This window comes from Acomys minous (assembly GCF_964271855.1).
Source record: "Acomys minous genome assembly, chromosome: 4".
NCBI lineage: Eukaryota > Metazoa > Chordata > Mammalia > Rodentia > Muridae > Acomys > Acomys minous.
This window is the reverse complement of record NC_140486.1, coordinates 41,689,138-41,701,290: the sequence shown is the minus strand read 5'-3', so window position 1 is coordinate 41,701,290 and position 12,153 is coordinate 41,689,138. Positions and strand designations below refer to the sequence as shown.

Genomic DNA, 12,153 nt, shown 5'->3' with positions numbered 1-12,153 from the left:
GGTGGGCCTGAAGAGAGGGCTCCGCAGATAAAAGCCCATACTGTTCTTGCAGAGGATCCAAGTTTGGTTCTCCCAGCACCTATGCTGGGCAGCTTACCACCTCTTATGGGTCTAGCCTCAGAGAGCTGATGCCTCTGACCTCCACCGGCACCTGGTACTCATGTGCTCATACCCACACAGGCACAGACACATGTACATTAATGAAAAAAAAAAAACCTTTAAAATTGCCTGGATGGCCACCATTTCCTTTGTTCTCAAGAACTAAAACAGCTTCATATCAGGGAGGAGTAACGCACTAGTTTGATTTATTCCATTTTGCCACACACAAGGGGGATGGAATTAAGCAATGGCAAAGGGGAATTGGTGTTCACATTCCTTCTTGGTGAGCTCGTGAGCCGTCCGAGCTCTTCCTGTGCTCTCACTGAAGCTGAAGTCGAGGCAGCTACACCAATCTTGGAAACTGCTCAAACGGGCTGTTCTGCTCTCATGGAACAGTCTGAGTCAGGGTGGTTAGCGGGTTTGGCTACGTATTTCTTAGTTTTGAAGAAGCTCCCTCATCACTAAGATTACACTCGACTTGTCTTTGCCAAGAGGCGGGAGGGCATGTTACAACTGCCTAAAGCAAGAGAACCAGGGAGGATTTATAAAGCCGGTACGCGGTGAGCGCTTCCAGTTAGGCGAGGATGTAGCGGGGCTCAGGCTTGTGCATGTGAACACCGAGCACGAAGCGAATCCCACAACACTCAGAAGGAGCGGGGAATTAGACCAACGTGTGGGGCCAATGCCAAGAACGGCTCCAGCACGCTGCCTTTGCAACCCAGACACTGACTCAACATTCCAGGACTTCCCGCTGTGACTCCCTGGCACACAGGCCTGCACCCTTGGCAGCCAACTATGACCTACTTGACAGTCTCTGTGGATCGCCCCCAGGACTCGCTGGGTCCAGCCTGAAATGAGACGGCAGGGCCCTTTGTTCATAAAATGATGGAGGACTGAGAGCAGTTATCAGCTGAGTCAGAACGCATTGTGTGCAACCTTCCTAAGCCCTGGGTGGCTGTGTGTCCCAGCCCTGTGAAGTTTGACCCCAACTGTCGTGAGCCTTTCTCAATCACACCAGCCTGGCAGTCTCGCTCCAGGTTACGAGTCACAAGCCGATTTGGGTGAACATTTAGAACGAGGGAAGGAAGCAGCCCCCACCCCACCCCACTCCCAGAGGAATACATCCGATTGACCCCGTCTGTCATGAGCACACCCCCATGTCAATCACACCAGCCTGGCAGTCTCGCTCCAGGTTACGAATCATAAGCCAATTTAGGTGAACCTTTAGAAGGAGGGAAGGAAGCAGCCCCCACCCCACCCCACCTCACCCCACCCCACCCCCAGTGGAATACATCCCATTGCTCTTTACCTATTTAGTCGTTCTGTTTCCACCTCGAACTCTCTGATCTTGCTTTCAGAGATGGCAGAACCGTGTGAGTAGAGAGTCTGGAAGATTTCCTGGATATTGGAGCAGTCCTGAAGTGAGTGGGCCAGGTGTTCTGCCACGCTGCTGGAAACCTGTACAAAGGGACAGAATTCCCTCCAGAGATTTCAGGGTTCGTACACACAGCAAGCTAAAGCCAAGATTCCTTAAGAATTTGGCACCAAGAGACAGTTACCCTTCTGAGTCTCAGCTGGCGTAATTCTAGCATTAAAAACGACTATTGAAAGTATCGTAGGAGACACAATCAGCTCCCAGCGGCACCGCCTGAATAGGTAATACTGGGACACAATGAACAGAAGATCAGCTCTCCCAGAGTCCGGAAAATTCTGGGTTTTAGATACAGTCTGGAATTCTGAACTCCTGACACTTCATAGCCATAGTCTCTGGTGACCATGGCCCAAAAGAGAGGTTGTCGCTTTCACCTCCCAGTGTGTGTTTGGCACAGGATCTGCATGTGCGTTTTTTACTCAGCATAAGTTTTCAAATTAGGAAATTGAGCTGGGGGTTGTCTTTTGAGCTCCTTCCTCCTGTCCTAGGATCAAAGAGCTCCATGCCTAATCATAAAACATACTCCTTAAAGAACTGAGGCTATCTCTTCGTCACCTCAGCAGCCATCAGCCGTACTCCTGGAGGTTATAGGCGCTAGCTATGAAGACTCTCAGACTGAACAGGTAGGTCCCATCCATTCTCTGCTCACTTTGGACCACACTTCAAAGACAGCCTTCCCCAAACCCTGGGCAGTGTGTTTTCCCCCTCTTCCCTTCTAGACGCATGTGCAAAAGCCCAGCTCTTTTGCAATTTTGTAACTCCCTAGGTCTCTGTGGGCCATGATGCTATAAAGCAGGTACTTCAAGACATTCATTGGTACCATCAACAACTAAACAAATGTTATTTCTATTTTGGAAGGCTTCACATGTGGAAGGGGGATGGGGGGAGGTGAGATCTCTGCCTTAAAGCTGAAATAACAAGTCACCACTTAGAAACTTGACACATTTTACTTTGCCTCTCTGTAATGAAACTTATGATTCATTATACAATTAACTGGCAAATTGGAGGTGAACACCAACATTTCCACCCTCTAGGAGCCATGATCTGTGTGGCTATATTGTTTTTCTTTCCTTTCTTACCCATAACCAACACTCACCCCAATGCTACTGATTTCGGAACCCAGGACTGGCCTATCAGACGATGACGATTCGGATCTCGTCTTCGATAGCTTCACTCTCTCAGCAATCTTAAAAAACATAAAAATAAAATCAGAAAGTCCACACCACTCCTCCACATAAACTGAGGCACAATGTTAACTAAAGTGATTCATTAAAACACTTCAAAGCAATCCCCTGGTGGTGCAATCCTGCTACCATAAACTAAAGATGGGGCTTCTCAACCTTAGCACATTTGGGGCGGGACAGCTCAGTCGGTAGCTGGGTAAAGAAAGCCATTCTGTCTGCTGTCGGCCACTGGGCAGCATCTCTGGCTTCCAGCCACAAGATGCCAGTAGCACTCCAGTGCCAACCATTCGAACTGTTCCTTAGGGGACACAAAAATCACTTGTCGTCAACAAACATGGTTTCACCTAACTTACTAAACTTGATGGCTGAGAAGCAGCTTCCTTGTGGAGACTGTTAGTGCTGCCAGGAAGGAAGACCCCTGCCTTTGTACCACATGAGTGTTTAGGAGATTGTACAAACTTGCTGGGTGCCGTGGCAGAGAACAAGCGGTAACAATGTTATTTCTTTCCGGTTTTGCCTGGATGGCCTGGAACTCATAGTGATCCTCCTGTCTCTCCCTCCTGGCTGGGAATTACAGGCATGCACCTCCACACTCCTCACTGTGATGTATTTCCTTTGCTGGCATAGCTGTCATTCTTCCGAGGGGCGAATCATTGCCTCATCATTCAGGGTCCCCTAAGGGCTGATAGCTCCCTGAAAGCAAGTACCCATCCACTGTGAGGTCGCGCTTGACAAAACTCTCCACAATGGCTTGTCAGCTGTGACATTTTCCAACAGGCTGATTAATGAGACCTGGTATACAGGTTGCAACTGAGAGTGACTTAAACCTATTAGTGGGTTATCTCTCCCTGCAGCTTGGCTTAGGAGAGTTGACACTCAGTCCCAAGGGAAGCAGCAAGGGGATGTGCACCGGGATGCCTGCACAACGGTAGGCTCAGCCACAGCTGGAGTTTTCAGATAAGAAATGTCCTGATCCCAGCGGACTCTTCCCCTCGGAGCTCACCTTGGCGATGGGGATGTCATTGCTGCTACTGCTGGTGCTTAGCTCTCCAGTGCTGGGGTTAATCGGGCGATTGGCAGAAGTGAGGCGACCGGGGCTAGAAGGTCCAGTGGCCTGCACACTCTGCAGTCGAGTTTGGAGCTCTCGGACCTGAAATCATAGTTTATTTAGACAGAGTTGGTGGTTTCCTGGATTAAAGAGCAAAACAGCCAGATGGCCAACGGCAAAGTGGTCAACTGTGATGCTCAATGGGCCAAGACCACTGAAGTCACTGTATCCCTAAGTAGAGTCACTGCTGACCAATCATCATCTGTTATTTACAAGTAGGAAGGAGAATATGCAAACTAAGCACAGGAGGGAAGTGCATCATTAAGGAATGCGCATATATATACATACATACATACATACATACATACATACATACACACACACACACACATATATATTCAGGACAATGTAGCAGAAAAACACATGATGCCATGGTGGGCAATGCAGATATGGATGTAATCTCTAGTCTTAGAAATCTCAGAGCCCACACAGGAATAGAGGACAAGAGTCTTCACACACATGCACACGCATGAATGCTAAAGACAACTGTCTCGAGTGCTCTGAGGCAGTAGAATTTGGGAAGACTGTACCTCCACCTGAAGCTACTCCAGAGAATGTAAGGAGGTATGTGAAAGGAGAACAGTGTCCTGTAGGAGAACATGACAGGGGTGGGCTTGGCAGAGGCGTGGCGGGGGTGAGGTGGGGTTGCAGGTACAGCTGTGTGCACAGTGTCTGGTGGATATACACTAGTGGACAAACTCTGAGGTATTAGGGACAGGGCTTTGGGAGAGAGGTGAGGCCAGGCATGGCGTGACAGTGAAGGCACCAGCAGCTTTCCTCCAAGCAACCAAGTCTAGGAGCATCCTGGTACAATAGGGCAGACATCTAGTTAGCCAAAACATGAAAAAAACAAAACACCAAACCAAACCAAACCAGAGTCCTGTGAATACATTCAAGACACAATAGTGAGGGCTGGAGAAATGGCTCAGTAGTTAAGAGCAATGGCTGTTCTTCCAGGAGAGCAGAGTTCAGTTTGAAGCACCCACATAGAGGCTCATAACTACATATTAACTACAGTCCTAAGGGGCCAGATGCCCTGTTCTGGCTTTCACAGGCACCAGGCATACATATGATGTACAGACATGCATGCAGGCAAAACACTCATACACATAAAATTTAAATAATAAAATAAAATATGGCCCATTACCAATTATCACCACAATGAATATCTAAAGTCTCACCATGGGTACAGTTTGATCATCACAGTACAAGGACTCTTATCAAACTTGCTATGCAGCCAAGATGACCTTGAACTTCTGCTGCTCTTGAGACCTCTTGAGTGCCAGAATTACAGGGAAGGGCTACCAAGCCTGGTTTATTATAACTCAGATCGACTGCAGCACCCAAAAGTTCTCATGAATGAAGCATCAGGCTCAGCTGGCCTGGACTGAGTCCATGAAGGCACACTTGGCCATTTAGAGCTGGATTTTCTAAACTTTATGGTATACCAGATCCCCCTTACAGGACTAGTGAGAAACTGAGGTAGTAGGGCCCCACCTTAGAGGTTCAGATTTGTCAGGGATACATGAAAGCAGGAATCTGTAAATTCAATGAGCTCCCCAAAGATGCAAATGCTGCACATCACAAGTGGCTGACCCAAGGCTACAGAACAATATGATCTCAACCCCTATGCCAGTTCTTGCTGCCACAGCCCTTCCAGGCAAAGGCAGAGAGCAGATACACAGCCTCCTTCTCTAAAAAGCTTCTCGAAAGCTTTCATATTAAATGTCTGGGCTATCTCTGCCCTGCTATCTTGGGAACCAAAAGTAATTGAAATTTCAATAATTCATCCACATATTATAAGCCAAAACAGAGAAATTCCCTTGGAGCAAATTGCATTCAAAAGTCAAGCCGATCAAAGGAGCCTAATGCTTTGCAGTGGCTTCCAGGAGCTGGGGGTTGCTAGAAATGAGCAGCATCCTCCCAACACGACAGACACAAGGGCCACCTCAAAACACACCGGACCATAAAGACACAAGCCTGCTGGAGTCAAACAGAATTCTGAAAGAGTGCCTAACAAACTGGAGGCCATGTCGGTGTCGGGGTTCACCAGGCAGAGGTGGGGAGGAGCCAGGCTTCCACCCTCTTCCCAGGCAGCTTCCCTGGTGGATGCAGGCAGTGAGGTTCTGAATAATTAACAGAGTTAACATCACTCTAAAACTCACAGTCTAAACCGAACAGGAAACAATCAATGGCCCGATCCTAGAGTAACAGCATACTTGGTTTGTTTGTTTTGTTGATTGGTTAGGATTTTTGAGTCAGGATCTCATTCCTTAGCCAAAGGCTGGCCTTGGATCTTACATCAATTGCCCTGCCTCAGCTCCTCCAGTACAAAGATTCAGGCCTGAGCCACCATACTTGGCTTTCGAGAAATACAAATCGTCCTAGAAAAATGTATTAAAATGACCCATGTTTTAGAAAAAAAATGTGTTCTAATCACGAAGGGACTAAATGTTGACTGTGGAAAAGCTAAGTAGCACTTAAAAGTTAAAATAGAAAAGGGTCAGGTGCCCCCTTAAACTGTTCTCAGGCAATTGCTCCCAGTCATTTCCCATGTGCATCCATGTGGTCAAGTAACGTCTAACCCATACATTCTCGTTTTAAAAGCTATGGCCCCTGTGGAACAAAGGACAGCAAGCACCTTCCTTTCGGACTATGCCTTGTTTCTAAACGGCAGCGTTCATCAGCAGGCAAAACCCAGCTGAAGGAAGTCTAGTCAGCTGGAGGGGCAGAAGGGTTCCTGGAGGGATTACATGACCTTCGCCTAGAGATCTGGGGTGCAACTGAATGACCCAACACCCTGACCTGAATCAGGGTACCCAATAAACCAAGTTAGCTTAGGCAAGGACTGGGAGGCAGGCCGACAGCTATAGGAAATCTCCTTTTTCCCTCCTCCTATGGGAATGATTTGGATCAGGATTCCCTCCAAAGTGACGTCCAAATCCTACTTAATACCTGGCTGTGAATGTGACTTTTATTTCAGAGCGGTCTCTGTAGACTGGATGGCACTACAGATCTCTAAGACTGTCATGGCCAATTCTGCATCTTAGAAGAGAACAAACAGAGGTGCTGAGGCAGAGACATGAGACCCAGTGAAGGTCGTGTGGAAACTAAATACAGACTGCAAATCAAGAGATACAAGCTGCAGGAATTGAAAGACTCAATGAAGGCTGCACCTTTCCACCCAACAGGGACAGTTGCCTACATCTTGATTTGGAACTTTTGGACCTAGGATATCAAAGACATACTTATTAAAGGAAATAGGCTTTTTCTCTACACAATATGTGTTTTGGAATTGGGACAGCCAAGAATCAAAGTGAACCGAGGGAAGAACTAGTGTGTCTAGGACATCCATGTATCACCCTGACAACCCTTCTGAATCGGGTTCCTCTCCCTAGCCCCTGACCCTAGGAGGCTATTTTGTCTTAAACTCAGTACATAGCTGAGACCCCTACAGATGTAGAGGAGTTGACCTACTCCAGACACTGGGACTCTGACAGGTATAAAATAAAGCTCTTGTCTTTCAAGGGCTCGGAATATAGCAAAGCATGATGGGAATCCACTATGAAAGGGGAGTTGACAAGGAGCGTCAACTGCAGAAGAGAAGGAGCATCTCTCCATCACATTGGGATTGAAAGACATTGGACTCTAGCTTCTTCCTGGTTCTCATCTATGGTTTGGGGCTTTTTCTCTACACAATATGTGTTTTGGAATTGGGACAGCCAAGAATCAAAGTTGTTTTGATTAGAGCAAATGGAAGAAGGTAAAAACTTTAATGATGGGGTTGATGAGAAGGGGTTCAAACAGTCAACGGGAAATAAAGGTGGCAAGACACACTCCAGTCTCCACCCAGATGCGTGGGCATTAGTCCCTTCCACATGTGGGCACCCTGGTGGAGTACGAAGGTAAGACTCTTATCTTCGGACAGAATTTCTTGCAATGATGACAGTGTTCCACAGCAGCCCTGTCTATCATGGTAGCACCAGGTGCACAGCGTTAACCTGCAAGGACTTGCAGTGTGCCTGGTTTACCCAAGGAGATGAATTTTAAATTGCGTTTGACTGGAATTTATTTCCGTTCAAACTTGAATAGTTGCATGTGGCTAGTTGTTACTGTACTGGTCAGTACAGCTGTATAAATATCGAAGGAAATTAAACAGCTGCCCACACTTGGAGCTGGGTGACACCATAAATCATGGTATTCTTCAGTACAGTGTAGGCCCACACACACACAGAGAGAGAGAGAGAGAGAGAGAGAGAGAGAGAGAGAGAGAGAGAGAGAGAGAGAGAGAGAGCCCTTCCCCCATTCTCCTCCCCCAGAGAGACATGTGGACATGTGGAATTTGAGGGAACTGCCTGGTATACATAGGGAGTTCCGGACAGCTGAGGCTATGTAGAGAGTCCCTGTCTTAAACAAACAAACAGAAACGCTGATTAGAGATAAAGGCATGCATTTAGGGATTCTGGGTATGGTTAAGGCCTAGGGAGGAAGGAGGGGTAGTTAGGGGCCATCCATAGAGGGCATGGACAACGGGTCAGTGGAGGGCAGGCAGAGGAGCATCTGCTCCACTGGGGACAGGAAAAGAGAGCACAGGTGGGCAGAAAGAAGAGCAAATAGGGCTGGAGAGATGGCTCTGAGGTTAAGAGCACTGACTGTTCTTCCAGAGGTCCTGAGTTCAATTCCCAACAACCACATGGTGCCTCACAACCATCTATAATGTGATCTGATGTCCTCTTCTGCAGGTATACATGTAGGCAGAGCACTGTATACATAATAATAAATTTTAAAATCTTAAAAAAAAACATTCTATTTTTTTTTTTAAAGAAAAAGGGTGACTATGCAGAAAGAGGAGGAGAAGTGGGAGCTGGAGGGACTCTTGCTTCATGGTGTGTTTTCCCTGCCAGGTATAGTGGAAGGAATTAGCAGATGTTGGACATGAAGAAGGAGTGTGACCTAGGGTAATAACAAATAAAAAGTGCAGGAAGGGCAAGCCTCCACAGTAGCACCAAGGGCTCGGCTGAGCTTCCATTCAAGTCAAGACTGAGGAGATGTTTTTTTCTAACTCTGGAGACCTTATTAAAATAACAGTAAAGGAAAGAAAAGAGAGAAGAACGTACGCAAAGCAATCATAGAAATAAGAGTGGGTATGTTTCATAATGGCCAAGTAGAAGTAAGACAACATTCCTACCTAAAGAAGAAACAGAACGTTCTGTGGTGCCTGTGAAGGGAGGTGGCCAGGCCACCCACAAGATGGGTAGCCAGGATTAGGTTCACACTGCCAGAATCCCCCATGGACAAAGATGAGAAGCAGGGCTAAAAGCAGAGCTGCTCAAAGGTTGCTGTTCCAGTAATTGCACACAGAGCAACTGAAAACCTCAGCATTAAGACGGCCTCAGCAAACACCAACAGGCACTGCTACTAACAAATGCTGCATTTGTTAATAGGAAATGGTGCATGAAAAAGGTACCATGAGAGAGAAACTCATTGCCAAGGGTAAAAGAAAGGCAGTAAAAGCTGCAGGTGCCAGACATAAGAGCTGATGTTATAAAGGACAGGACGGAGGGCAAGAGATAGGGAGTGAGTGGGCTCTTGGGCCAACAGATCTCGGCCCAGAAAAGCCTGAAGGCTTCCGACCACATCTGTCTATGAAAAGCAAGCATTCTGTACTGCTCTGCAAGCCCATACAATCTCTTTAGAGCTGTGAAGAAGGGGCAACTATAAGAAATAAAAACACCACAATTCTAGGTGTGGCACCACAATTCTGTAATTCCAGCATCAAGAAAGATGGAAGGATCATCTATTCAAGTCTAGCTTGGTCTATATAGTGAGATCCTATGTCTAAATCAGTCAACACCTCCCCCCAATGTGGTGTACTTGGATGTGGATTTCAGATCTACACTATCTGTACATTGTAGGATCTCAAAAAACATTATCTAAGACTGGTGTATACTCCCAAGCCTCTTCTTACCTCAGACAACAAATGTGTAACTCACCTGACCTAATATCATTAGAGGTCAGAAGACTGGAGCTTAAGACCAGGAAGCTGCCAGATGTGGGGTAACAGTTGTAGAAAGGAAGAAAAGAGAGAGGTAGGCAACTAACCCAGAAGAATCTGCCCCAGAAGATGGACATGGAAGATTATGTCACAATAGATATGTCTAGGATTCCTAAAGAAATAAAAGGAGGAGTTTTTGTAAGTAGTAAGAAGTAATGACAAAAAGAGACTGGATGTTGAACGTTCTCTCTCTCTCTCTCTCCCTCCCTCCCTCCCTCCCATCCTCCCTCCTTCTCTTTCTCATCTGTATGTAGCTCATGCTGGTCTCAAGTTTAAACTACCACCCCAAGGCTGACATCACATTTAAAAGATTGTCCCTTATGATGGACTCTGAAGACAAAAGTATTGGTCTGTTCCATTCACTGCTACGGTGCCTAGCCTTCAATTATGACTGACAGTCTTGAGAAACCCCATCTAATACCGCTAAAAGCCTGTCACCATAAAATCTAATACACAACACACTGTGGGCCACATCCTCATCCCGAACACCTACAAATGGCAGACAGAAGTTAGGATGGAAGGTGGCCCTGGTTCATCTTGGCCATGGAAGAAAGAAAACAGAACTGTCAAGAGTCTTGAAGATGTCATGTGGCTTGCCTAGAAGCTGAAGAGAGGGGCAAGGCAACAGAGGGCAGGCTCCCTGGATGCTGTGAAGGCAGGGGACTGGCTCTCCTCTCAAGCTTCCAGAAGTCCACAGTCCTGGTGACATTTGGATGCTAGTGAAAGTGACACATTTTAGATTTCTGACTTCCAGAGCTGTGTGATAGTCAATCGGAGGTTTGGGGTGTTCTGTTTTGTTTTAGGATGGCATTTCACCATATAGCGCTGGAACTCACTAGACAAGCCTCAAATTCACAGAGGTCAGTCTCTGCATCCCAAGTACAGGGATCAATGACGTGGGCCACTTTGAGTTATTTTAGGCTTTAAGTTCATGATAAATTGCTACATCATCCACAGGAAATGACAAGCATCAACACTGAGCAACACTCCCAGGTTAAAAACAAACTGATCTCTCAGAAGTTGAGAGTAGAATAGAAATTATCCGAGGCTGGAGGTTAGTAGGTAGGAATGACGAGGACCAGTGGACACTGAGTTGTCGTTAGGGAAAAGCAGCTCTCGTATGCACTGCATGGAAAGTGATTCTAGATTGTCTTAGCCACTTTTCTACTGCTGTGATGAGATGCCACAACCAATACAACTTAGAAAAGAACGTGTTTAATTTGAGGTTTACAGTTTCAGAGAGAAAGGGTCCATCATGGTGGATCAAAGTCATGGCAACGGGAACAACTTTGATCTTATATCATGATCCACAAGAAATGGGTAAAGCCGGAGGTGGGGGGAGGAGGAGCATGCCTCTTTCAATAAGGCCACACCTCCTAACCCTTCCCGAACAGTTCCACCCAAGTATTCAAAGGTATGAGTCTACGGGGAGGGGGGCCTTTCTCATTCAAGCCACTGCTCAGGTAAGGATTATGCTCTGTACATTTCAAACAGCTTGAAGAAGAGGTTTTACTTTTTTATTATAAAGGAACAAAAATTCTCTGGAAGAGATACATGTGTAACCTGATTTCACATTACTCAATTTATATGCACTGACACACCACATTACCATAAATACGTTTTGCATATTTTCATGACTCAAAATAAAATTAACTAATAATAAAAGGTATTTTAAAAAGTAGGACTGGTGATGGTTCAGCAGTTAAAGTACTTATTACACAAGCAAGAGAACTGGGCTCAGGGAGGGTGCAGTGGCCTGTCTGTATTTCCAGCTCTGGAAGACACAGTGGATCCCCAGAGAAGGCTGGGTAGCAAGACTAGTCATGTTGGCAAGTTCCAGGTGTGATTAAGTGAAGATGATCAAAGATGATTCCTAATATCAACCTCAGGCCTCCACAGTATGCACACACATGCTCACATACGTTCATACACAAAAACACACCACACACATGCACATATACATACACACACACAAGCAAGAAATGAAAAATAAATAAATAAAGTTGGGAGTGGAATGGTGCTGACAAGGGGCTTGAATGGGACCTGGAAGGAGTGGGTTTGAATTGATCAATGGGTTCTAAGTTACAGTGAGGAGTCAGAAGTTCTGCCGTGCTCCTGTAGAGCATGACCACTGCTGCTGACAACTATGCACCAAGCCCTTCAAAGAACCAGAATCTTGATTACTTTTACCATCAAGAAATCACAACTGCTTAAACATTACCCAGTGTTACCTGTTTCAAAACATTACATGGAATTCCTATCCCTGGCACAATTT

General features: G+C 46.2%; 1 protein-coding gene across 7 annotated transcripts in view; it reads right to left on the bottom strand.

The window, feature by feature from the left end:
- The window catches only part of MCC (MCC regulator of WNT signaling pathway), a 372,812-nt gene that overhangs the window by 47,034 nt on the left and 313,625 nt on the right, over positions 1–12,153 (bottom strand). For all 7 annotated transcript variants that reach the window (XM_084778403.1, XM_084778404.1, XM_084778406.1 and 4 more), the window contains 3 exons: positions 3,719–3,865; positions 2,628–2,717; positions 1,409–1,557 (listed from right to left, as the gene is read on the bottom strand). In XM_084778403.1, coding sequence (XP_084634529.1) covers positions 1,409–1,557; positions 2,628–2,717; positions 3,719–3,865 — 386 coding nt within the window. The remainder of the gene's footprint in view (positions 1–1,408; positions 1,558–2,627; positions 2,718–3,718; positions 3,866–12,153) is intronic.